At 40.5% G+C, this 25303-nt stretch overlaps 1 protein-coding gene across 5 annotated transcripts in view; it reads right to left on the bottom strand.

Annotated features, from left to right (window-relative positions):
- The window catches only part of FRY (FRY microtubule binding protein), a 486067-nt gene that overhangs the window by 15840 nt on the left and 444924 nt on the right, over nucleotides 1-25303 (bottom strand). For all 5 annotated transcript variants that reach the window (XM_053563486.1, XM_053563481.1, XM_053563483.1 and 2 more), the window contains 7 exons: nucleotides 23616-23816; nucleotides 22896-23057; nucleotides 20100-20266; nucleotides 18498-18687; nucleotides 12102-12251; nucleotides 10915-11013; nucleotides 5255-5338 (listed from right to left, as the gene is read on the bottom strand). In XM_053563486.1, coding sequence (XP_053419461.1) covers nucleotides 5255-5338; nucleotides 10915-11013; nucleotides 12102-12251; nucleotides 18498-18687; nucleotides 20100-20266; nucleotides 22896-23057; nucleotides 23616-23816 — 1053 coding nt within the window. The remainder of the gene's footprint in view (nucleotides 1-5254; nucleotides 5339-10914; nucleotides 11014-12101; nucleotides 12252-18497; nucleotides 18688-20099; nucleotides 20267-22895; nucleotides 23058-23615; nucleotides 23817-25303) is intronic.

The following is a 25303-nucleotide window of genomic DNA, read 5'->3' as shown; positions in this document are numbered from 1 at the left end:
TGATGCTTGGTGCCTGCCCCTTGCCTTCAAGGTTAAGACTCAGCGGGCAGTAGGGGTGATAGACAGTCCACATGGGGAAGTGATGGAATTAGCTCTAGAATTGAGCTCACTGCTGCCACTTAGGAAGGCAGGAACAGGGTTTCTAGAACTACTTATTTAGAGAAACTAGGAATCCTGTTTTGAGTATATGTGTGTATGTGAAAATTAAAATTTTTTAAAGTCAGGGTCAGTGAAAAAATCATGTGCAAGCTTAATAAAAAAGCATGCAAGCTGGCTCAGCGCCTGTAGCACAGTGGTTATAGCACTAGCCACATACACTGAAGTTGGCGGTTTCAAACCCAGGCCCAGCCAGCCAAACAACAATGGCAACTGCAACAAAAAATAGCCAGGTGTGGTTGTGGGTGCCTGTAGTCCCAGCTACTTGGGAGGCTGAGGCAAGAGAATCGCTTAAGCCCAGGAGTTTGAGGTTGCTGTGAGCTGTGATGCCACAGCACTCTACCGAGGGCCGACATAAAAAAAGCAAAGAAAGTGTATAAACTTTCTTCATTATTTTAATGCCTGTAACGTCAAATTCAGAATGGAAGAGAAATTGAAAAATAAATATTCAAACTCAGTGAAAGGTTATATTCTCCTCCACAAACAATTTCTCACTTAAATCACTTGTCAAGAATGACTAGAACTGACGACTGGCAAAGAGCAGACCATGCTGCGTATGGTTTGGGGATTGGGAAGATCTCATATGCCTCTCTGCACACCATCACTATCTCTGACAGACTGATACATCTAAATGTCCAAGAATTTACTTTGCTACGTTTAGTCAGGTAAATACTAATCCTTTCATAAAATGCCTACTTCTCTGAAAGAGAACACACAGGTGTAGTTTTACTTATATGTTCACTTTGCAATTTACATCGAGATACAGAGTCTGCAAGTTATAAGCTGACTCATCCTCATTCTACCTGTCCCTGGACCCAGGGTGAGAAGAAATAATTGGCAACATCAAATTATTCCAGAAGACAACTTGACTAAAACTGGGAGATGGAGAAAATCACTTGAAGGTAAGCACCTGAGGTCATTTGTTCGTGTTGCTTTGGGATGGAAGCCAAATGGTGGCGCTGCTCAGCAAAATAATATCTCTGCCAACTTTGGATATAAGATCTGGATATTTAGCTGGAGCAACACCCATCATTTCTCCTCAAGTCCAACCTTTAGCACATAAAGACTTCTTTCTCCCCAGTTAGCCCATTTCCAGCCTTGTCGAGTCATTCCCTGTGATGGGAACCGAAGCGACCTGATTTGTAAACACCCCTGAGGCCTAGCCATACTTCAAGTTCAGCAGTAATTCAGTCAAGGCTGGCAGAATTAGTGTGTGGTGTGAGCTGCATGCCCAGTGACTGTTCCAGGGTCTACTAACAAATTAAAACAATTTAATCAAGTATGCAGATGATTTAAAAAGTCACCCAGTCTTGCTTGCTTGACTTACTAGGATTGCCAACTTCTCTTGTTAGATGGCATACCATTTGCCTTCCAGACTAGCCTCAGACCCCAGAACTGTCACCTACACCGGATAGAAGCATCTTCTTCAGGACATCTGGTCATTGCCTGGGTTTACCAGTCACCATTGTGTCCATGAGGCATCTGGGAAAACTGTGAAATGCTTAGCTAATACCAACAACGGGGCCAGCGCCTGGTTGGTTTTGCAAAGATGTTGAAAAAAATCAGACTCAGAATTTGCCTTTCGGTCATTCTTTTCCTAACAAACCCCACTCTTCTCATTCCTGGGTGTTTAATATACCTTCCTAATGTATGAAGATTCCTAAACCATATTATACACTAAGACATATGCTGGAAATCATTCTCTAATGCTTTCCTAAGTGTATGTTTTGCCTCCAAAACTAAGTTAGAGAAGGTCATGAACAAATGAAGAGTATGGCCTTTAGAGTTTGACTCTCGGCTTCAGTTTTCTCATCTGCAAAATGGAAAAACTCTATTTCAAAGGATTGCTTTGAAAGGTCAAAGTAGATTAGATATGTACAGTACTTGAAAAAACTTACTTTCTTCTTTCCACTTTTGTACTCTCAAGCCTTTATTGGAATGGTAACAGAGTTGTCACAAATAAATGAACCACCAGACAAACACTATTTTCTTAATCCTTGGGTTTAGTAAAAATACAAGAGATGGGGAAAAACAAGGACTACAAAACAGAAGCAAAGAAAGATGGATGTGGATCAGGAAGAAATGAGTGAGAAGAAATAAGCAAACATAAGAGAGAAATTTTTGTTTGAGGAAGATGGAAAAGAACTGGGAACAAAAAGGAAAGCAACTAAACAAAGTAAAAAAACTTAATAGAAATAAACTACAAGCACAGTAGAAACATTTTAAAATGGGGATGTTTGAGAAATAGGAATTATTTAACTGGATTTTCTGGTCATCCTTAAGGTTAACCAGGAAGCTCTAAACAAAAACATATAGGCAGACACTAGGTCACCAATGAGATGGGTTCTGTAGGTTTGTTTTCAAGTTGAATTTGTATGTAAATTAGAACAGGTACATTTACCTATTACCTGTACCAGCTTCCATTCATAAGTGCAGTTGTACATCAGTTGGATGTTTGTAACTTGGGGACTGCCCGTAATAGATTTAATTTCAACCCTTGCTCCTAAAAATCTGCAATGTATTAATGAATTTTCTCAGTTAAGGTTTTATTATAGAGAATATAACAGAATTTGATGATTGAGGGTAAATGTTCAGATAACTAATTATTTTTATATACTATTATATAAACTGTATGTATATGAACAGGACTAAGTTTGTGCTACTTGTAAATTCTAACCTGGTAACTGTTTTCCGGACAGAATTTGTCTTAGTGGCAGAGTATAGTGGAGCCGTAAGTGCTATAAAAGCTGAAACCCAGGTAATATTTTATTTTACTTTTTCTGGGGTCTGGTAACAGCACAGGTTATTCAGTGAAAATGTGAGTCACAAATCATCAGAGGCAGCCCATCACGGATGTAGGAATGGAAGGAAATGCTGGAGTTCACTGAGATACTGAACTGCGCGTTGCTTATGAGAGATATTCAACTATGCATTGCTTATGAGAGAGACAGCATATAAAATCACTAAACACCTATTTTAAAATATATAAGTGAACTATTTATTTTATTATTGCTATTATTATTTTTTTTAGAGACAGAGCCCTCAGTAGAGTGCTGTGGCATCACAGCTCACAGCAACCTCCAACTCCTGGGCTTAGGTGATTCTCTTGCCTCAGCCTCCAGAGTAGCTGGGACTACAGGCACCTGCCACAGTGGTTGGCTATTTTTTGTTGCAGTTTGGTGGGGACTAGGTTCAAACCCGCCACCCTTGGTATATGGGGTCAGCACCCTACCCACTGAACCACAGGTGCTGCCCCCCCCAACTATTTATTTTTATATTTGCTTATGTTTCAGCCATGGTGCCTTGGGTAAGTCAAGCTTTGGTGTTTCTTCAGCTACAGAATGGGCTAATGCTACCAGTGGCCTGCTGCCCATCCAGACAGATCGAATAACTTAAGGGACATGAAGGTTCTCTGTAAACCATCAAGTGAAATATAAATGTGTGTATTCAAGGAAGGCAATGGTGCAAAAATACAAACCACACTCCAATACCCCATCTAGATATTTCTCAGCCTTGTAGTTTGCCTATTCAATCTCTGGTCCCTTTACAAAAATGCATCAAGGGGCTCACCAGGTGACTCTCAGGACCACAAACTTCATCCATAACAGTGACCAAATTGGAATTGAAACATTAGTATTCCGTTGAAAATTTTTACTCCAAACCTTTGAGCACAAACCAAATTTTATTTTGTTCTTTTTACATTAGTAAAGTACTGTTTCTAACACAGGAAGATGACTTTGGATTCTCTAGCGGGTATGAATCTAAAATGCTTCTCCAGTGGTTATGATGTAATTCCAAGTTAACACCTTCTCCACCCAGCCTGGGCAGCAGCCTCCCAACTTCCCTGATCCGCCCTTCCACTTTGATCTGTTTCCTCAGTAGACAGAGTGGGAGAGCCTTAATCTAATCGTCCAGTGGTACTACTTTTCAGTTCCTTCCCAGTGCTGTTAAATACCCAAGCCCTGCGTGATTTGGCTTCCAACTTCTCAGGTTCTTCTCAGCCTTTTTTCTATATGGCTTTCTGCACTCCCAGCCACAGGGCTCTCTTGGTTTCTTTGAAAGGCCAGGTTCTCCCTGCCTCAGGGCCTTTACACAGGCTCTCCATTCAACCCTGCTCCACTGGCCAACTCCAGGTCGTATCTTAGATCTCTGCCTTGATGACACTTCCAGGGAGGAGCCATTCCATAACCACCCTCCCCAACTGAGCCGGTGGCCTTGCTATGTACTTCCCTCTCCCTAACAGACCTTGTTGCGGTTTATGCCTGTTTGACTTTTTGATTACTATCTACTTCCCTGAAAAGATCAGAAGCTCCACAAAGGCAGAGAGCTTGTTGCTTATTATTATTAGTCTCATTCTATCACCCGGCTAGAGTACAATGGCATCAGCCTTGCTCACAGCAACCTCAAACTTCTGGGCTTAACATATCTTCCAGCCTCAGTTTCCCTAGTGGCTAGGACTACAGGTGCCTGTCACAAAGCCTGGCTAATTTTTCTGTTTTTAGTATAGAAGGGATTTTGCTCTAGTTCAAGCTGGTCTTGAACTCCTGATCTCAAGGGATCCTCCCACCTTGGTCTCCCAGAATGCTGGGATTACTGGCATGAGCCACTATGCCTGGCCTGCTGCTCATCATTATATCTTTGGGGGGGTCATAGAGATAGTAGGCCATACAGCATACTGACGAGGTATGTACTTAAAGCAATTCTAAATTAGGAAATCTGTTTTAGAGCTGAAAGGTCAAGAGAAACTCTCTTTACTGAAGGAACTAAGTGGTTCAGTGAAGAATTAATGAAATTTGGTTTTATGTTCTGAGTTACGAATGGATTTATTAGGGAATGATTAATATAGTTAGAGTATCCAGCAAAAATGTTACTTTAACCCATCCACTTTTTCCAAAAAGAAGAAAAATATCCCCAAATCCCATCAACACACAGTCATGCATGGCTTAAATGTAGTTCTGTCTTACTGTGTTGATTTATGTAAATACCCGCCATGACTCGTCCTGCCTCTCCCTTTCTCAAGTTCTACACTTCTAGGGTGGATAAAAACCAACACACAATGTCAGCACAGAAAAGATAAACCCTAAAAGGCTTTTATTACCTTTTCTTCTGAGTCCCCTGGTTGACAGGTGATGACTCCATCTCTTGATCCTCCTGCAAATGTTGCCTTACAATTTGCAAGCCACTGTCGAAAGAAAAAGATAGAGCCGTAAAGTCAGTAATGTCCCGAGAACATTTTTAACATACATTCTTTCAAGTAAAAATTAAGCTTCTGAAGACAGTAAAAGGACATTTTGCTATTATGACTTTTTGAAAAGAGTCATTTGGGGGGATTAAGTGAAATGACAGCATCTGTTTATATGGGTTCGGTGATGTCACTTCCATCACTCTAGGGTACAGTTTTTATCATACTATTTCTAATTTATGTATACATGAAAATGAACACACATACATATTCATATTTGTTGCTAGAAACCTTCCATACATTTGAGGTTAGGAGATAGGACCACACAGCTTGGTAATTCTGGTCAACACGACCTGACTTGCAGTTCACTGACTTGTCTGTTACGTTGAGATGGCTTCTGGGGGGCGAATCTTCACTAATGGCCCTGCTATTTAGAGTTTCTGCCCATCTTACACATCTGGGTAGTAACTGACACAAATGTGCAAAGGAACCTTTGAGCAGAAAACAATGAGTCTTGGAGAATTAAAATCCACACCTGACGTCAAGGGGTTGGGTTCATCAACTGGAATGAAAAAACGATTACTTTAGTGGTTTATGACTGAGAGGCTGGAAAACAATAACAGGTAAAAAGAGTCGCAGAAATAGAAGACAAAGAGAAGTGTTATGGGGAAACGTCAGAACTCTTGCCCTTGTAGGTCATGAAAGGATCACTAAGAACAGCAACAAAGCAACCAAAACCCAGGAACTTCACAATGAATGTCTTCTATATATATGGCCCTTTGCTAGGTAGTTTAACAGATACTGTTTCTATTTTTCGAGGCACTATTGTGTCACGGTAAAGAGCATGAACCTTTGAATCCTACACATCTGGGTTTCATTCTTGCACCTTCTAGCTAACAAAGGTAATAATAGTGACGCCCATGGCAGTTGTGAGCATTAAACGCTTTAGTCCAAGAGATTTAACTTTTACCAGGTTATCTGATACGTTGAAAGGACTCAGAAAATGGTAACTGCCACGACTATTACAACTCTTACATAACAATTCCATAAATTAGTTGTTATTACCACTAGCTGACAGATGATGCATCTGAGATGAGAGAAGGCAAGTAGCTTATCCAAGGTCACTAACCCTTAAGTAACTGAGCTGTGGTTTGAACCAAGTCCATCTTACCAGGAAATGTGTACTGTTTTTATAGTGCCTGACATGTCACAGGGAGTACTCAAGAGATACTACCACACGCAATTGTTCTTATTTTTTGAACCACTGAATTCTCTGGCCTTCCAATTGCGTATTTGTCAGAAAACAGGTGGTTTGCATGGATGGTTTTTACATCACTTCTGTCTGGAACATTTTGTGATCTAGATTGGGGTGTCCAACCTTTCGGCTTCTCTGGGCAACACTAGAAGGAGACGAATTGTCTCAAACCACTTATTAAATACACAAATACTAACAAAAGCTGATGAGAAAAAAAGAAAGAAAGAAAAGGTCCATGCATAATTTTCATGATATCCACCACCACAGATAAACAAAATTTCCTCGTCTAATAATCCTAATTATGCAGCAACCCATTCAGAGAATGTTTTAAAATCATCGAGCAGGTCCTAAGTTTGTGATTGCTCATATAGAAGATGTACACATCTAAGTAATGAAACATCATTTAAAAATATTTTTTATTATATAAGTTAAGTGGGCAACATAAAACTAAAGGGATATTTGGCATTGTATTTGAGAAACTAATGCATCAATATCTTGTTTGATATAAGTAGCTGCAATTCTCAGTGAGTTCTCAAGGTGCTCATCAGATATTTTGGTTCTAATTTTACTCTTAATGTGCTTCGTTCTTGAAAAGAGTTGCTTGCAAATATAGTTGCTGCCAAAAAAGTAACATTAAAAAGGCGTGATTGTCAAGTGAGAGATATTTGTCTCTGGGAAGACGAGGACCTGTAAGAGTCCAGTATAGACACGTGATCAAACTTTTCTATAAGTTGAACGTCAGATTGCAGCTCTATTCCATTTGAAAATTGGCAGGTAACATATTTATATCGACTGAAAATGGAGTTGCAAATGCACCAAAATATTTTTTTCTCAAAAATCTTGAAATCTGTTTTCAAATTCTTGTATCAAATTGAAAAGCAAATTCACAGTTCACAGGATTGTGTTTGGCCAACATGTCAAAATGCGTAGAATTGTTTGCTTTAATTTGAGTTTGCCATAATTTCATTTCATTTGGAATACTGTTATGATTTGAAACATTGTATTGATAAGTTGGTTTTTCCCTTCAAGATGCATGTTTCACTCATTTAAATGAGTGGTTAATGGCTAGAGTGCTGGCCACATGCACTGGTGATGGTGGATTCAAACCTGGCCTGGGCCTGCCAAACAACAATGACAACTATAACCAAAAAATAGCCGGGCGTTGTGGCAGGCGCCTGTAGTCCCAGCTACTTGGGAGGCTGAGGCAAGAGAATCACTTAAGCCCAAGAGTTTAAGGTTGCTGTGAGCTGTGACGCCATGGCACTCTACCAAGGGCGATATAATGAGACTCTGTCTCAAAAAAAAAAAAGTGGTTAAATGTTAATCTGTAAGCCAGTTTTCATTGTCAAGTTCTGGCAAAAATTTGGCTTTTGATACCATAAATGACTTGAAGCATTTGGCCTCAACTTATCCATCTTTTGAAAAGTAAATGATGTTGGTATAGTCACCGTCAATACTTTTAAGGAGTTCCTGGAATTGGTGAAGATTCAGTTCCTTGGTGCTTATGAAAGTCATAGTTTAATGATGATTTGCAAGAAGTTATCCATTTTTAAAGCTTTTGCATGTAAATTTTCTAGATGTACTGTGAAGTGATATTTCATCAAATGTGAGTTTTGGGTGGCAATTGCATTGTCTTCTATTAATTTTACAAGCCCTCTCTTTTATCTATCATCACTGGGGCACCATCAGTAACTATACCAGATATGTTGACAATGGACAGAGAGTATCGCTTTAACATATTTTTTACAGCTCTGCATAAATCTCTTGATTTAGTTGTGTCTTTTAATGGCACTAACGCCCTTTCTTCAGTGCCATGTTTGTCATCAGTACCTCTAACAAAAAGGCCACGTTGAGCCGTATTTATAGCATTAGTGCTGTCATCTACTGTCAAAACATAACATTTGAAATTAGCAACTTTATTCTCCAAACCCTTGGCTATAGCCTCATGAGAAAAGCTGATTTTAGAAATATCTCCCTTTTTATCAGGGCAAATTATAACTGCCATGTTTTCCATACATTTCTTAATAAACTCACCATCCAGTAAAACAGTTTTGATATTTTTGCTATTAAATATGCTACCACGTAGCTAGCTATTATAATAGAATCCCTCTGAAGTGTAACTTTTTTTTTTTTTTTTGAGACAGTCTCACTATGTCTCCCTCGGTAGAGTGCTGTGGCATCACAGCTCACAGCAACCTCAAACTCTTGGGCTTAAGCGATTCTCTTGCCTCAGCCTCACAAGTAGCTGGGACTACAGGTGCCCGCCACAACACGTGGCTATTTTTTTGTTGCAGTTGTCATTGTTGTTTAGCTGGCCTGGGTTGGGTTCGAACCCACCAGCCTTGGTGTATGTGGCCACTGTGCTACGGGCGCTGAGCCTGAATTGTAACTTTTACAACATTTTTTGTTGAGAAGACACTTTTTTCAGTTCTGCTATTTTGATCTTATGACACAATCCTTCATATGCATTGAATTTGGCAGCATGTTTCTGTACATAATCCCTTTTCAAATTATAATCTTTGAAAACTTGCAGAAAAATTCCCTACAGATTAAGCAGAATGGCATTCGGTGTGTTCCCACCTAATGGGCACAATGTAGGGGGGTATATGGCACACCTCCTGGGTGCAGGACACAATTACAACAGGGACCTTACCTAATAAATACAAACCTTGTAACCTAATCATTTGTACCCTCATATTAATCTGAAATTTAAAAAAAAGCAGAGTGCCTGACTACCCCATTTCCCTCTTATTTTAAGGTGTGCTCCCAAAGATGCGCTAGGTCTTATTTTCAGGGGACGTCTTATCTTTCCTGTAAATAGGTCTTATTTTCAGAGGATGTCTTATTTTCGGGGAAACAGGGTATTTGCCTGGGTAAAAAAGTAGTAATCTGTCTACTTTTCATTGAACAATCTTCCTTCATCAGAACTCATAAAAAGAAATTTTATGAGTTCTGATTTCTTTTTTTTTTTTTTTTTTCTTAGACTCTGTCTCACTTTATTGCCCTCAGTAGAGTGCCGTGGCATCACACAGCTCACAGCAACCTCAATTCCTGGGCTTAGGCGATTCTCTTGCCTCAGCCTCCCGAGTAGCTGGGACTACAGGCGCCTGCCACAACGCCCGGCTATTTTTTTGTTGCAGTTTGGCCAGGGCTGGGTTTGAACCCAGCACCCTCAGTATATGGGGCCGGTACACTACTCACTGAGCCACAGGTGCTGCCCAGAGTTCTAATTTCTTTTGAGACATGGTGGAAGCCATGCTGAAATTAAAAATATAATAATAGATAAGGGACTGTATTTACTTTTTTATAAAAATTAATTGATAGGAAAGTAGAAACCAAGATTTGGGCCCTTCCACATCTCGCTTGCCAAAGTGGGCAAGGCAGAGGCTGATTATAAAATGCAATCTGAGATGTGTGAGGTGCCACCAAGGTGTGGAAGTGCCTTAAAAGTCAAATACAAATCCTTAACTGACTTCTAAATTACATTAGGCACCTTAGTTGAAATATAATGGATAATTGCCGCCTCACCAAGTCACCAACAGCACATACAACCCCTGATGGTGTCAATTTGACCGTCTGTGCTTGGAAGGTAACACACTGGAAGCCATACACCACTGCAAAACTGAAGCCGCGTGTGTGTACAAAGAGTAAGAGCGTACGTGTATTTATCTTGCATGACATCGTGACACAACATTGTTGTCTGCAAAGTTCATACTCGAGAACTGCGCAAATGAGTTCCACCAAAAAGATCACAAAAAAATTCCCATGATGTTTTAAGTAAGCTTATGATTTTGCACTGGGCCGTATTCATAGCTGTGCTGGGCTGCATGCAGCTTGCAGGCCACGGGTTGGACACCCCTAACATAGATCTGTGAAGGGAAAGAAGAAGAAACAGCTAGGGACAAGAAAAACCATGAGGTTAAGAGAAAGCCCCAGGAGTGGGTTAGAAGAGGCAAGATCCACCCCAGCCAGTTCTGGGTGAGGCTAACGCTGGAAGGAAGTAACCCAATAATTTCACATCTCTGTTTCACTGATCAAGTGACATAGTAAGCAGATAATCATTTCTTCCAATTTCTTTGTTGGGGCATTCTGAGGCTCAAAAGCTGAAAAATTATTTTGTAGAGACCATTTTTAATATAATAAAAATTACATACAGTTCTACCACTATGAAATTGGAATTGTGATCCTTATCAGAGGGAAAAATGAAGTATGTTTTCTACTCTCTGAAGAAACTACCTTGGGTTAATCACAGCACCTCCCAGGGAGGCTGGGTTCATTTGATTTTAACTGAAAGCACACGCACAGAAACACAAAAGCTTACTGAGAGAGTGGCCTCTTTTCTGTTGTTGTAGGTATCCAAATATTCTTGCAGTTCTAGAACACTGAACTTGAGCTTGTCCAGAAGTCCACAAGAAAGGAGCTAAAGACAGGAAAATAATTTGTATTAAAACTACTGGAGAGAGACCAACATGAGCACATGGCTACACAGATAGGAGAAGTATATTCAGAAGTTATATAAAGGAGTAGAGTGTCACCCATTTTAATATGCTGTGAAATTTGGAATTTTCCTTCACTGTCGGCTGTAACTGCAACACCAGCTTGCTAATCCAAGCCTCCTATGAAACTGTTTTTTTCCCATATCAGTATAGGCAGACAACTCTTACCAAGTATTCTACAGATGCTCACATTAAGATATGGTATCCATTTATATGAATACTTGTGAAGACAGACCTCCAAAGGGACTTTCAAACTATTGCTTAACCTGTACCTTAAATCATCTAAGATAGAACAGTTTTTCATATTACATTCCTTACTGCAAGACAACAACGATCAGGTTCTTGGAATGACTGACCCTCTAGGCCCTAGAGTCTAGGGATTATTAGAATCAAAGCACGGGCTCATTGGATCTGAACCTGAGAAGCTATTGAGAATCTGTGACGGTTCTGTGACGTGACATGGGATGTGAAGAAAGGGAACACCACCTCTGCCCTCAGAGAGCTTATCAGTGTTGCAGGGTTATCGTCATAGTCATAAGGCCAATATTCAACTATTGGCCAGTGACTGTGTTCATTATTCTTTATACTCATCATTGCAGTTTGGGCTGGGCGAATCCAGAAGGCGGTGAGTGAGTCTCTGAGACTTGTGGTAGAAAAAATGATGAGAATTGTGCCCTGGAATTATGCGGCCAGGCTAGGCCAGCTCCAGGGGGCTAGCTGACCACACATGCACAGCTGTCCGAGCCAGCAGAGAGGGGTGTCAAGGATGCAGATGGAACACAAGGGTGGACCTTTCTCCAAATTCCCCGAGATGGCTTTGCTGCAGCGCGGGTTGGCAATGTAATTACTCTGCAGACCCAACGGCCTTTGGGAGTCACATCACAGCACAGTGCTGCCCACAACATTGAAGGCATCTTTAAAACAAACCACAACACAAGCATGCTACCATGAAGTTCTAAATACAATAAGTTGGGCAGGCTTTTAGTTGCCAGAGCAGGACTGGGATACTTACAGTTTCAGCATCCACGAAAAGTGTAGGGCATTCAGAGCAGGAGGTGAGCATCTGGGAAGAGCTGACAAATTTGGATCCAATTCCCCGGAGGTTATCACCAAGGTAACTGGCTGCATCACAAGTTAGGAAGCAGAACCTTTTCTGAATATTCTGCAAGGCAGAATAGTGAAGTAAAATTTGTAAAGGCCAAGTTTAACACAGGTATTAAAATATTTTTTGTGGGGGAGGGAAGGGAGAGCTTCTTTTTCAAAAAAATTTATTTGATTTTTTTATACTTGACAAAGAAAAATAGTATATAGTGTGTAAACATGTTTTGAAATACGTATACATTATGGAATGGCTACATTGAGCTAATAAACACGCATCTTCTCACACACCATTTATTTGTGGTGTAAACACTTAAAAATCTACTCTCAGCAATTTTCAAAAATATATTATTAATAGAAAAAACTTTTTTAATCTTTATTAAAATATCAAATGAGCATGGTTCCTATGGGACAGGGGTAGCGGAATGAATGTTTATGTTAAATCAACTAAGAAATCGTTTGGTGTGGCTGATGTTTAAATGACTTGCTTACAGCCACACAACTCGTAAGGGAATGAGTGAAGATGGGCTTGACTACAAAGTTCACTGTCCTTATGTAACTCCATAATGCCTCCTGAAAGTTATTATTCTTGGCTCGGCACCCGTAGTACAGTGGTTACGGCACTGGCCACATGCACCGAGGCTGGCAGATTCGAACCCAGCCCGGGCTGCAAAACAACAATGACAACTGCAACAAAAAAATAGCCAGTGTTGTGGCGGGTGCTACTCCCAGCTACTTGGGAGGCTGAGGCAAGAGAATTGCTTAAGCCCAAGTATTTGTGGTTGCTGTGAGCTGTGATGTCACAGCACTCTACCCAGGGCAACATAGTGAGACTCTGTCTCAAAAAAAAAAAAAAAAAAAGTTGCTCTTCTTCTCCTAATACCTGAGGAAAAAAAGTCATTATCGGGAAAAATCTGATCACTGCACCTATAGGCGTGCCAAAAGGAGGACAGTTTTGCCCCCTGAACTTCCAGCACACAATGCCTTTAACGAAAAAATGAAATATTTAACAAAAAAATAATTCTGGTCCTAACCATTGGCTCCCTCCAAAGAGATGTTATGCCTTTTGGGTTGTTAAACTGAATCCATGAAAAATATTATCTGTTTTATAAAGGGGAAGTTAGCATGTCCCCTAACAGCAGGCTTTTGTTTTTTTATAAATTACATTAGAAAAATGCCAACTACGTTGCATATTTTTTTACTGTATCTGAGAATCTTGCTAGTATACATAACACACACGTATCTCTACAGTGTTAGGTTGTTTTTTATGTGCAATTAAATAAATAACTCCAAATCAATAATGTAAAAGCTGAAAGGAACTTGAAATTCCACGTCTACCATGGCCCAGTGAGTTGAGTGGCAGAGCTGGACTAGGATTCACGCCCCCAAATAGTTTGGGATTCCTTCCAGGTTGCCTAAGCATAAGGTAAGCTCTCGGTTTATTTTTCATTCGATCTGTCAGGGAACTTCAGAGCCACATTTGGACAGGTGACATGTAGGGGACAGAAATTCAGTTGGGTCTTCTCCTGAATTCCGTATCATTTGGAGACACTGTGCGACAGATGATGATGATATCCCACCCATGAGGAACAACAAGAAAACACAGTAACTGAGATGGTTGGCAAGACACCATACTGGATCAACAGAAACCATTTTCTTGGATTTAAAACCAAATTCTTTTTGCAATTACCTGCCTCTTTCAAAATCCACCTGAACACTGGGAAGGGTGGCGTTCGTACTTTCAGGAAAATGTTGGAAAACATTAAACAGACATGGTGAGGAAATAACAAGTGGGTAGTGAAATGTATTTCATTTCCAGTGTATTTTATGGACACCCACTTTGCTTCTGGTATTACTCTCAATCACATAGTATTTGATGGGGGTTGAGAAAGTTCTTAAAGCTAAATGTAATATTAAAAAGTGAATAGGAGGTATATATTTAAAAAAAATTATTATTATTATTGCAGATAGCTCCACAGGTGATGTAACACAAGGATGAAAACGTAATTCAAACCCAACTGAGTCCCCACGGGGCTCATGCCCAGCCCCACCTGTCAGCTTGGGTTGCATTTCAGGTTTTAGTGCTTTCTTCTCTCCTTTCCACAACTGCTTTGCTCTCTGGACAGTGGTTGGTTGCAGTGAAAACCGAACTTAACTCTTCATTGGGGTGGTGAAAGGAGCATTTTAGAGTTGTCACCAGACAAAAAAGTGTCATCTCAGCTCCTCTTGGGAGAAGGGGCCGTCTGTCTACACAAAAGACACTGAATGCAACGTCTGAAGCCTTTTCACTCCTTTAGCCACAGCTTTACCATTTGGGAGTTAAGCACTGGTGGATAAGGTCTCTCTCCTGTGATCTGAGTGTCCCTCTCAGAAATGACTAGAGCGTTCTCAGGGGAGGTGGCCCAGAGCACTCATGCAGGGCTGCCCAGCTCTCCGGGGTGGGGAGGAGGGCACTGCTCCTGGGCTCTCCCCAGATGGACCAGACTCTGTGGAGGGGCCATGGCCATGAAGCACATGCCAGTGACCATGAGGAACAGCCAGTGCTGCCTGCCTGCCAGATGCACAGCCTGAGCTGTTTCTCCACATGAGCTGTCTCTGAAAAGATAAAACTCACAGATACTATTTTTACTTGTACAATGGAGGACACTGAGGCTTGGGAAATTTAAAGACTGTCCCCAAGTCAATCACTGACCAGAACTGGGATTTGAAACTCGGTAGGTTTAACTCCAAAGGCTATTCTGACCTCCCCATACTGTTTTCCACCCAGAAGCCATCATCCCATACAATGCTCTTCTCCCGCATCTCAGCTAGTGGGTTGCTGGGCACCACGGGGTGGAGGGTGAAGTTGGGGTCTCCTTTCTGCTTTCTTCATGTTACCTGCATACCTGGGAAGGTGGGAGAGGAAGTCAGACTGAGTGGTGGCTCCAGCTCTGGGCCATGTCTGACCTGCCACTTATTGGTAATGACCCTGCTGGTCTACTGGCATGTAATCAGAAGCTATACATTTAAGGTTTCCATTCATACTTCTTACATTTTCTGAGGACCTATTTTATGTTAGCAACTGTGTCAGTTGCTGGGAAATCAAGGTAAGCAAGGCACTGTTACCTGCCCTCTTCAAGGGAGACAGACATCTGAACAAGTGATTATAGTGAGACAAGCCTAACACACGGGAGTACAAGGATCCAAGGCAACAGGGTAAGGGAGAAACAACAGAAGGCGGCTTCGGTCACTGAAGTGATGCCCAAGCTGGGCTTTGACTGCAATTGAGAGTGGGAAGCAGGAACAAGGGGAGATGACTGTTTTAGGTAGAGGCATGGTGTTGCTCAGAGCAGTCAAATTAAGCCTGAATAATCCAGTAACTGTAATAAGAGAAAATGACTGCAACAGCCACACTTAAATTTATTATTAATCATTATTTAAAAATAGCTTTTAAAACAATATAAGGTACTTTTTTTCTGAATCTTTAACATTCAGTTCACCTCAAGTAGTGTCTGGTAGTTTGCTTTAAAAGTTTGCTTTAGCATTAAGCTGGCTTAATGCTAAAGTGTTGCTGGAATTCTTATCTTTCAGCAGCCAACTGTTTTCTGGTTGAAACCTCACACCTTCTCCAGTCCTAAATGAATCCCAGACATGACCTCAAAGTGTCCACTGAACTTTCTAGTCGGTTTCACTTAAAGAGTTGAGAGAGAGTCCAGCTAATAAGATGGCAAGTGAGAAACTATAGCTATCAGTACTATTGATGAATAATTCTCCACAAATGGATTATAAGAAGGGCCCCCACGCTCAAAAACAGTTTACTTTTACATTACTAAAATATTTATCTTCCTGAATTCGAAGTTATTTGAAGTACATGATTTTAATTTTGTTCAATTTTTTGCTAACTAGAATAACAGATTAATAAGTAACCTTAGAGAGGCAGTTGTTACACTGGACTGATTCTTAAGGGCTACTAAGTAGGTGGCACTTTCTCATACCATAAAAACAAATCTACAATGCACAGCAACCGTGCTACAAAGCCATTTATCTCAAAGCAGACCTGAGTTAAGGGACAGTTGACTACTAAAATGATATTTTAACATAATTTTACTTATGGGGTCTCCTAGTCTCCAAGATTTCTTAACTCACTTAAAAGGGACATTATTTTCATTTTGCACATTTTTTATTTTGAGGCAGAGTTTTACTCTGTCACCTTCAGTAGATTGCTGTGGCATCACAGATCACAGCAACCTCAAACTCTTGGGCTTAAGCAATTCTCTTACCCCATCCTCCCAAGTAGCTGGGACTACAGGCGCCTGCCACAACGCCCAGCTATTTTTTAGAGATGTGGGTCTCACTCTTGCTCAGGCTAGTCTTGAACTTGTGAGCTCAGGCAATCCACCCACCTCAGCCTCCCAAGAGCTGGCATTACTGGCATAAGCCACAGCGCCCAGGTATGTCTCAGACTCTTGAGTGGCTAGGACTAGAGGTGCCCACCACAATGCCTGGCTAATTTGTTAGTAGAGATGGGATCTCACACTTGCTTAGGCTGGTCTCAAACTCCTGAGCTCAAGCAATCCACCCACCATGGCCTCCCAGAGTGCTGGGATTACAGGTGTGAGCCACTGGGCCCAGTCTGTCATTTTGTACTTTAGAAATAATTCTTTTTCGTTTTCTTGCCTTTCCCTTCTGCCATGACTCTTCCTGCAGCTGATTACAGGCCCCCTTCCCTCAGTTGCACCAAATTACTGTCCCTATCTCATGACATAGTCAACAGAACTCAGCATCTACACAAGTTAACTAGATTCTAACTAGTCAGGCCATTCATTCATCCATTATTCGAGGCTATTCAAAATTGGAACTAGATAACTTCTTTCCTTTGTTCCCTTGTATTATCAGTGCTGTTTAATGATTTATTAAAAATAAGTTTAAAGAAAATGCTGAGGAAAAATAATTTCCATTATACGAGAACAGGAAATTGAAAGAAAGCATAAAGATGGAAATAAAAGACACTTAAAATCTCGTCACCCCTAAGAAGACACAATAAAACTCTCATATATAATTTTCATTATTTTATAAACATTTCAAGAAAAAGGAACACTACATACTGTATTTTTTAAATGATCTTTCTCTTAGTTCTAACTGTGGTAATCATGTTTCCACATCAACAAATCCTCTCCTACAACCTCATTCTCGTGGTTTCACAGCTATGTTACTCCCACCATTCCCATTTTCATAGTATCTTCTTCAACCTCAGCACCCAGCTCTGGGTGTTTCTTCATAATAAGGCATGTTCCTATCTTTTGCCGCCTCCCACCCCTTGCCAGTTACTTGATGAAATTTGGAGGGTAAAAGTTTACAGCAAGATGGATGGAGAACTAATGGGAATTCTCATGACCAACCAGCAATCAGAAGTCGCACTCCCTACACATACTTAATTCAGTACTCATTGTAAGTGTGTTATGGGGGTAACGAGCGAAATTTAAGGTGTCCGCACATGAGGCTTCCACAGAGAATGGAGTGTGCAAATGCCAGGCGTCTGCTGAGGGGCTGGAAGTCCACTGAAACCAACCTGCGCTTTGCTGGCCATGTGTGGTACTGCACCCCTCTGGAGGAGGGGATATTTATGACAATTTGCACAAAGACACTGCATAGACTGTGGGTGGGGCTGTGGTTTACACAGGAGAGGCAGCTGTTAGAGTGGCCTGATTCTTTTTTTTTAAGTTTTGGGCCGGGGCTGGGTATGAACCCACCACCTCCAGTATTTGGGGCCAAAGCCCTACTCCTTGAGCCACAGGTGCCGCCCAAGATTGGCCTGATTCTTAAGGGCTAACAAGTAGGAGGCATTTTCCCTTATCAAAAAGGAAATCTGCAATGCACAGTGATCCTGCTACACCACCAAGAATGGCCCTTTATCTCTGTTCAAAAGCAACTAAAAGGAGGAAGCAAGTATTGGCAGGTTAAGGAATTTATTGGATAGGGGCAGGAGAAGACAAAAGACAAAGAAGTCCAGGCACAAATAATGAAGAAGAAAGACAGATAAACAAAAGCCAGGATGGAGGACAGGTTTGGCAGAAGATATGCATTAGTGGGGTCACGGCTGTTTAGGACGGATGATGTCAACAAAGGCCCAAATGGCAGAAGTGAAGGAACTTCATGGTGGCCTAAATCCTTCAACTTGAACATCTTCACAATACCACCTTGAGAAGGTTGAGGAGATTAAGATTGGAAAAATGAAATTTTAAAGACAGAGAAAATTTCAGGGGTGTCTGCAGGAGAAAATAGTACAACCTCAGAACAAAACAACTCCTTCTTAAATGAGAAGCCACCATACCTTGAACAGGGAGGAGAACACGTGAAAGGTGTACACGGCGCAGGAGCCGTCTGCGTCGCACATGAGCTGGTTGATGTGGCTGCGCCAGGCCTCCTCAGCGTCGTCGCAGGCTGTGGGCTGGAAGGCGGCAAGGATGGCCGAGAAGAAGGGCGAGGGAGGCGGAGAGACTCCCCTGTCGCCTTCTCCGAAGCTGGAAGAAATGAAAACAACCATGTCAAGAAATGATGTCCTTCTCATCTTTTTACTGGGGTGCACAGATTCTAACCCTGAGTGTCGCACGATGAAGCAACCCTCTGCCCAGTCCTCCATCTGCGGTTGCTCTGGGGATTTGGCTTTTATTCAGAGGTCACTGAGATTCTTCTTCGATTCTAGGACAAAGAATTTTCATCTCCAGAATATCCATGATTCTTCCATTTCTGATCTCCTCTCTGCAGACTCCATACCTCTTTCTCAGAGGCTGTGGCCCTAGACAAAGCGAGTGTTAGTTCCTATGCTTTGGCACTTTCATTCCTCTTCATTTTTCCTTGCAAAAAATTATAATAAAAATCTGAATCTTCTAATTTTTCCTGTTGGGAGGGAGAATACTAATGGATGTATACACATAAATGCCCAGAAGACTGGGGTAGAGGGAGGAAAGGAAGGCAAAGAAGAGATTAGACAGTAAGAGAGAGATGTAGGAAGAAAGGAGAGACAAAGAATAAAACAGGAAAAGTCAAATTCTTCTCGAGGTATTAGCCTTTTCCTTTGACAGCGAGGTATTGCTCCCTGGGAGAGAAGGCCTTTGTCTACCCAGGTCAGAGCTTATACTCGGCTCTTATTGTTAACTTTCAGGAGAGTAATTTTAGGATCTTGACTTCCCCTGAAGTAACTCCGTAGCATTATTTGTGATTTATTCTAGATGCTGCATTAGTCTAACCCAGTGATTTTCAACTCGTGTGCCGCAGCACCTGGTGTGCCATGAGAGGATCTTAGGTATGCTGTGAAATTTTAAAAATCTAACTAATTAAATTATTTTCAAAAGAAGTTCAAAGCATGACAAGTATATTCTTTTCTCTTTTAACGCTTTTTTGGGGGGATGAATATATTTTAAGTGTGCCACAAAAATTTAACTATAGGTTCAAGTATGCCAAGAGATCAAAAACATTGAAAAACACCAGTGTAACCTATGGTGATAACTATTCCTCTTCACGTTTTTTTTTTTCTATTTGTATTTCTTACTAGTCTCAGAAATATCAACCCAGCTAAAAGACACCCACTTAAGAAAGAGTATTTTGGGGTAGAAAGAGCCTCTTGTTCTAGTCTTTTAACTCCAAATGGAAAGAACTTATTTCTAAGGCTTGGCAAACCTTGCTTCAAGCTTACAAGGTCTGGACCATGTCCTCAGACTCTTCTTTGGTTTTCACGTTCCTTTATGCCTTAGGCATCTTATCTTGGTTTTACAAGAGGCCCTGCAATGAAGCTGAGTGATTCTAACTCAGCTGAAGGACTCCATCAACTAGGATATCCTAGCAATGGGATAAGGGGGATGTTTAACTTTAGTGCAGATGCAATACAAATACAAAATGCCACTCGCACCACTCATTTCCCCCATGGGCCTGTTACCTTGCAAGTGTAAACTGGTCCAGTGCTCTGTTGCTTTTTTCCTCTGCCTCGGTCATGTCCAGGCTAAAGCTGTCACTGCATTCGAAAGTTGCTGGGAGTTCATTGATGGAACCAGAAAGATCATCTTCATGCCCAGTGGTGTCCTCCTCTTCCCGCGCAGCTTCCACCTGGAAAGTAAAAAGAGAAAAGAATCCCAGATGTCTAAGAATATATACAAGATAGTTTGTTCATTTGAAGAAAAAAATAAATAAAAGACTGAAATGCTGGCAGTGATAGAAATGGGGGCATTTATTTTCTAGCCATAATACAGTCAGTTTCTAGACTGGATTCAGGAATTCTTTGAAGTACTGTTATTATTTATCTTCTTTTCAGTCTTTTTCTGCAAGAGTCCCCATAGGGGCTCTCAGTCAGTTATCATATTTGACTCATGTTTGTGGGGTATAAATGCTAACCTTGGAAAAGACCCTGGGTTGAGCCTTCCCATTTTATAGATGAGGACACAATGTTCCACCTAGGACAGGGACTTGCCTAATATCAGGTTGAGAATCACAGTCAGAGCTGACACAAACAACATATTTGGATTGATTACTCCCTCCAGTGTACAACTCCAGCCCCTTGAAAGCAAGGCTCTTTGGAGTTAATTCTCCAGCACTGAACCCCTTTACCAATGGAAACTAGAGTGTACAATCATCAGTGCCTGACACAGCAGTTCCAGAGTCCTCTGCTGAGCCTGCGGGTTGCTAGACGTTTCCATGTTGGGACTCCCCTAAGGTCCATTTACACACATGCTTTACCCCTTGAAGATAACAGACAGGAGCGTCTGCTCTTACCCTGCTACAAAATGTGGAATAAGCAGTAAAACGAGAACTGGGCCAGGCAGAACTGGGACAATGAGAGGCAGGAAAGAGACTTAACAAGTAAAATGGAAAGAGGCTGGGCTTGGGCCTGGGCCGAGGGAAATCAGCGGAGGACTAATTGTTCTTTAGGAGAGGAAGGAAGGCAACTGTGTTACACATCAGAAGAGCAGAGGAAGAAAATACACCTATATGTTTCAGGGAGTCATTTTCTTAAAAACAAAACTCAAGGCAAAACAGAAGTGTATGTGAATTAGAGCTTTATCACTGGTTAACATCTGGCCGCTCACTTGGTATGTATTTAGTATTTTGAATCTAGAACTAATAGGGAAAATTAACAGGAAAGTTAAAGACATATTAAAGAAATGGGATATCTCATGTATTTGGAGGAATTTCTGGTAAATACCGAGTTTTAGAAGCTCATCTATATCTGCTTTCTCCTTCTTAAAACTATAGTGGTGCCAATGAGGCTGGCCATTGGTGACTGGTACAGGTTATAGTATACATAAGCTTACTCTATCAGGGAAAGGCAGAGTTCTGATAAAAGTTTCTTTACTTTTTCTAACATCACAGATACATCAAGCATTGCAGAAGCCCAGCTGATGTAAAAGACAGGAATAACACTTCAGAAAAGAGTGGCTATCCAACCTTCTTTGGTAGGATTAGATGATTTCTAATATTTAGGCTGTACTTTATCTGAGAAATAAATATATTTTAGCATTCAAAATGGAAAAATGGAGACAATTACTACATTAATTCTGAGAAGTATCAAATGATAATAACTTCACATATATTTTGTGATGTTTCTCCATGAAATTTAATTTCTTAATCTTAGGATTCTGGCATTTTAACCCAGACAAGTTTTTATTTTTATTTTTTTGCTAAAAAAGTACTTCGCTAATTCTAAGAATCCTAAACATAGTCCCCTTCTCATGGGTAATTTTAGAAATGATTCTTATTTAAGCTTCAGTATTTTTAGGTAATTGCAACTTGACGTTTGTCCTCAGCTTAAAGTACATAGATTTGTCTAGATTTCTGTTCTATTTTAGTAAACCATAAAAGAATACAAAATGGCCAACATTATATTTTTCCCTTAGAAATGTCAGAAGTCATACACTTTCATAAATATTTCTTCTATTTTACTTTCTCTTTCAAACTTTTACCTCCATAACCATGCTCAGGATAAAGAATGCTTTATTTTACCCCAACAACTATCCTAACCATAGATTAGTTTGGTATTTCTGCCATCGGGAAGTAAAATTTTATACTCATGGGCACAGATGTGGGCACAGCATGTGAACGGATAGCTTTATAGACAGGATATTTTCTGGGATATTTTAATTAAATAAACTTCAAATGAAATACACACTGTTAGAATTTTTAAAAAGCAAACTCTTTTCAATAAGAAGACCATGTCCATTAGTTACTTTTCTCCTCAGAGAGTCTAGCTTAGAAGAGTTTTGTGTGAATCTGGCATAGTAACTGTGATTGACACTAAAAATTCCAATAGTATGCCAAAAGGCAAGCTTTGAATCAATGTACAAATTGTATAATTGTTTCCTACATAGGAAAAAATGTCCCCAAATACATGCATCCACCCACACCTCAGCATATTGTTTTATAAAAGTCATGACAAAGAGCAGCAGTTTTCCAGTCACAGCAATCTCGACACACACCAATTTGTTTTGCCACCTATCAGCAGGGCTCAGGCAACATGTTTCCTTTCAAAAAGTCCTCAAATCAAATCTCTTTCAACCAAGAAGATGGCTGCTCAACTTCAAAACATGGGCTCTGATGCACAAACTTTAATTATTCAAAAAAAAGTGAGAAAGAAAAAAGATAAAGATAGTCCCTACACTTTTGACCCCGTAAGAATGCTCAGTAAATCAGAAGCGCTTTTTCTTTTTTAAGGAAACTACAATAATCGCCAAAATCTCTTTACCTTTGAACCCTCAGAAATCTGCAGATTATTCATGTCAGGCAAAGAAGCATCAAAGCTAGCCATTCGGGAGTTAAAGGAGTGAGGGTCAGCAGGGGTCGAGTCACAGGCTGAGCTGAGAAGTTCCATGTGATTGGTCTCCTCAGAGGGAGAGAGAGTCATGATCTGTTTAAAAAGAAAAGGAAATAAAAAATAGTATAAAGTTCCCATTCTTTAAAGCTCTAATTATTCCTTACTTTAAGAGTCCAAACCATTGTTCTCTAGTTGTTGGTTGATAGGTTTTATTTTTAACTTCTATTATTTCACTGTTACTGAAGCATATTGAAACATAGCAGGTGGTAAGCTAGTATTATGATGGCACAGACCTCTAAAACACCAGTACCTGTATTTTCAGTTACAAAACATCTGCTGTTATCTCCTGAAACTTTGGGGATCTGAGGAATTTTTTAAAAAGAGCCCACCATCATAAAAGTTATTTGGGAAAAATCTGGGCCTTCCAAGATTTGATGGCTTTCAAGGTACATCAGTATACCTGGCATTTGTTTTTATTTATAATCTACAGAGAAGAATTGGGCAGTTAAAATCCATTAGATACCACCTGACAGTTCAGATTTCAGTTTAACAGTTATGGAAAGTTTCTTTAGCTGGAACTGCAAACTACACTCCTGTATTAATTATAAAAAATAAGTCCCCGATTCCTAGAGTGGGAGAGCTGATACTTACAAGGTCTGAGTGCTCCAGGATCTGGCTGGCTGTGAGGTCCTCCTCCTCAGATGACTCATCGGAGTCCTCATGGTTCATTTTATTGAGGCTGGGAGTGCTTCCTGAAAGTTGGCGCTCCTCCAGAATCTGCATATCACACTTGTCCAGGCTGTCCAGAGAACGTCTGCGCACTCCCCAGTTGAAATTGTCCATACTCTCCCCCTGAAATCACACCATCGTCCATTTTTTATGCCCAAATCCTGCCGCACGTCCACCTTTACACATTCATTGGTCACAGCATAGAAACAGATATTGTCATCCTCAACTCTCAGACCCTTATCGACTTTGGTACCAAAACTTCTGCTTCCCTGATGCACGAAAAGTCAGAGGCAGAAATCCTTAGCACTTTTCTTTCGCATGTTGGGTAATTATTACTTTTTTACCAAGTTGGCTTTAATAAACCCTATAAATGATCTGGAATTAGAAAAATCTATAACAGACCAATAATATTAAACTTAAGAAGTGTCAGGCCTCCCTCCCACCACCAGTCTCCCTCCCTCCCTCATGGCTGGCCCTTGTTTAGTATTGTTTTCCGAGGGAGAAAAAGTAGGAGCTATGCTTGTAGTACATTCTGACATCCCCTGGGTATTAAGTAGAGAGTATGAGGTAAACATTCCAGCTTATTTCTGCCACAGTGGTTTTCACAGATAAAATGCAGAGTCAAAGACTGTCAAAAGCAGCTGGGCCAAGTCTGACGGATCATGCACTACGCAGAAGCCAGAGCAGCCATGGCTTCACTTTAGCTTTAGGTTCATCTTTAAATAATTGTCCCAACTTATGGGTGGCGCCTGTGGCTCAAGGAGTAGGGCGCCAGTCCCATATGCCGGAGGTGGCGGGTTCAAACCTAGCCCCGGCCAAAAAAAAAAAAAAAAAAATTGTCCCAACTTAGAGTTCATCTCCCGCATCCAGAATGAGCAACTCAGGACAAAGTATTGTTGCTGACTTGTACATTTTGATTTACTGAGGACTAGCTTAAGTGTTAAAGAAAACTTATAGTTGGATTCAGACTTTCTCTATAAACCATCAGATATTAAATAAGTTTATTTGACTGACATAACATTTTTTTTCTAGAAACTAGTATGGGTTTTACACTTCTCTCTGCTAAGAGTAAAGCAACAGAAATATTACCTAGTCCGCTGATAAGCAAATTTTTACCTAAACAAGTAGGTGATCTGAACAAAATCTAGCACAGAATATTTTCATTTATTGGTAATTTGAATCACTACTGATGGTCCACTGTAATAACTTTTTGATGAGTGAGCAGCATAATAAGACAAAAGATGCAAATAACTATTAAACTTGGTGAGCATTAAATTAATTAATTTTCCTCTGGTTTAAGGGTCTATTATTTCTACTTCCTAAGGAGACAAGCTTGCCATTTTCACAGATTTGTCATATAACAGAGGCTTGGGTTTTCTAAAGTCTGTTTTGGCTATTCATGGTGGAAGGCAACAGGTACAAACCCTACACAGTCTGGATATGATACAGAAATTGCTATCATTATTCATCGCTGTTCATATTTAAAATTGATCAGAGGGCTGTTTGATTATAAGGAGAAGGCAGACTCAGAATATGTTTTGGCTTCTATATTCTGTATCTGCACTTGCTGTTTTATCTGTATCTGCTGTGATAAATTACCACCAAATGTA

This window comes from Nycticebus coucang, chromosome 15 (genome assembly GCF_027406575.1).
Source record: "Nycticebus coucang isolate mNycCou1 chromosome 15, mNycCou1.pri, whole genome shotgun sequence".
Lineage (NCBI taxonomy): Eukaryota > Metazoa > Chordata > Mammalia > Primates > Lorisidae > Nycticebus > Nycticebus coucang.
This window is presented reverse-complemented; position numbering and strand designations above follow the sequence as displayed.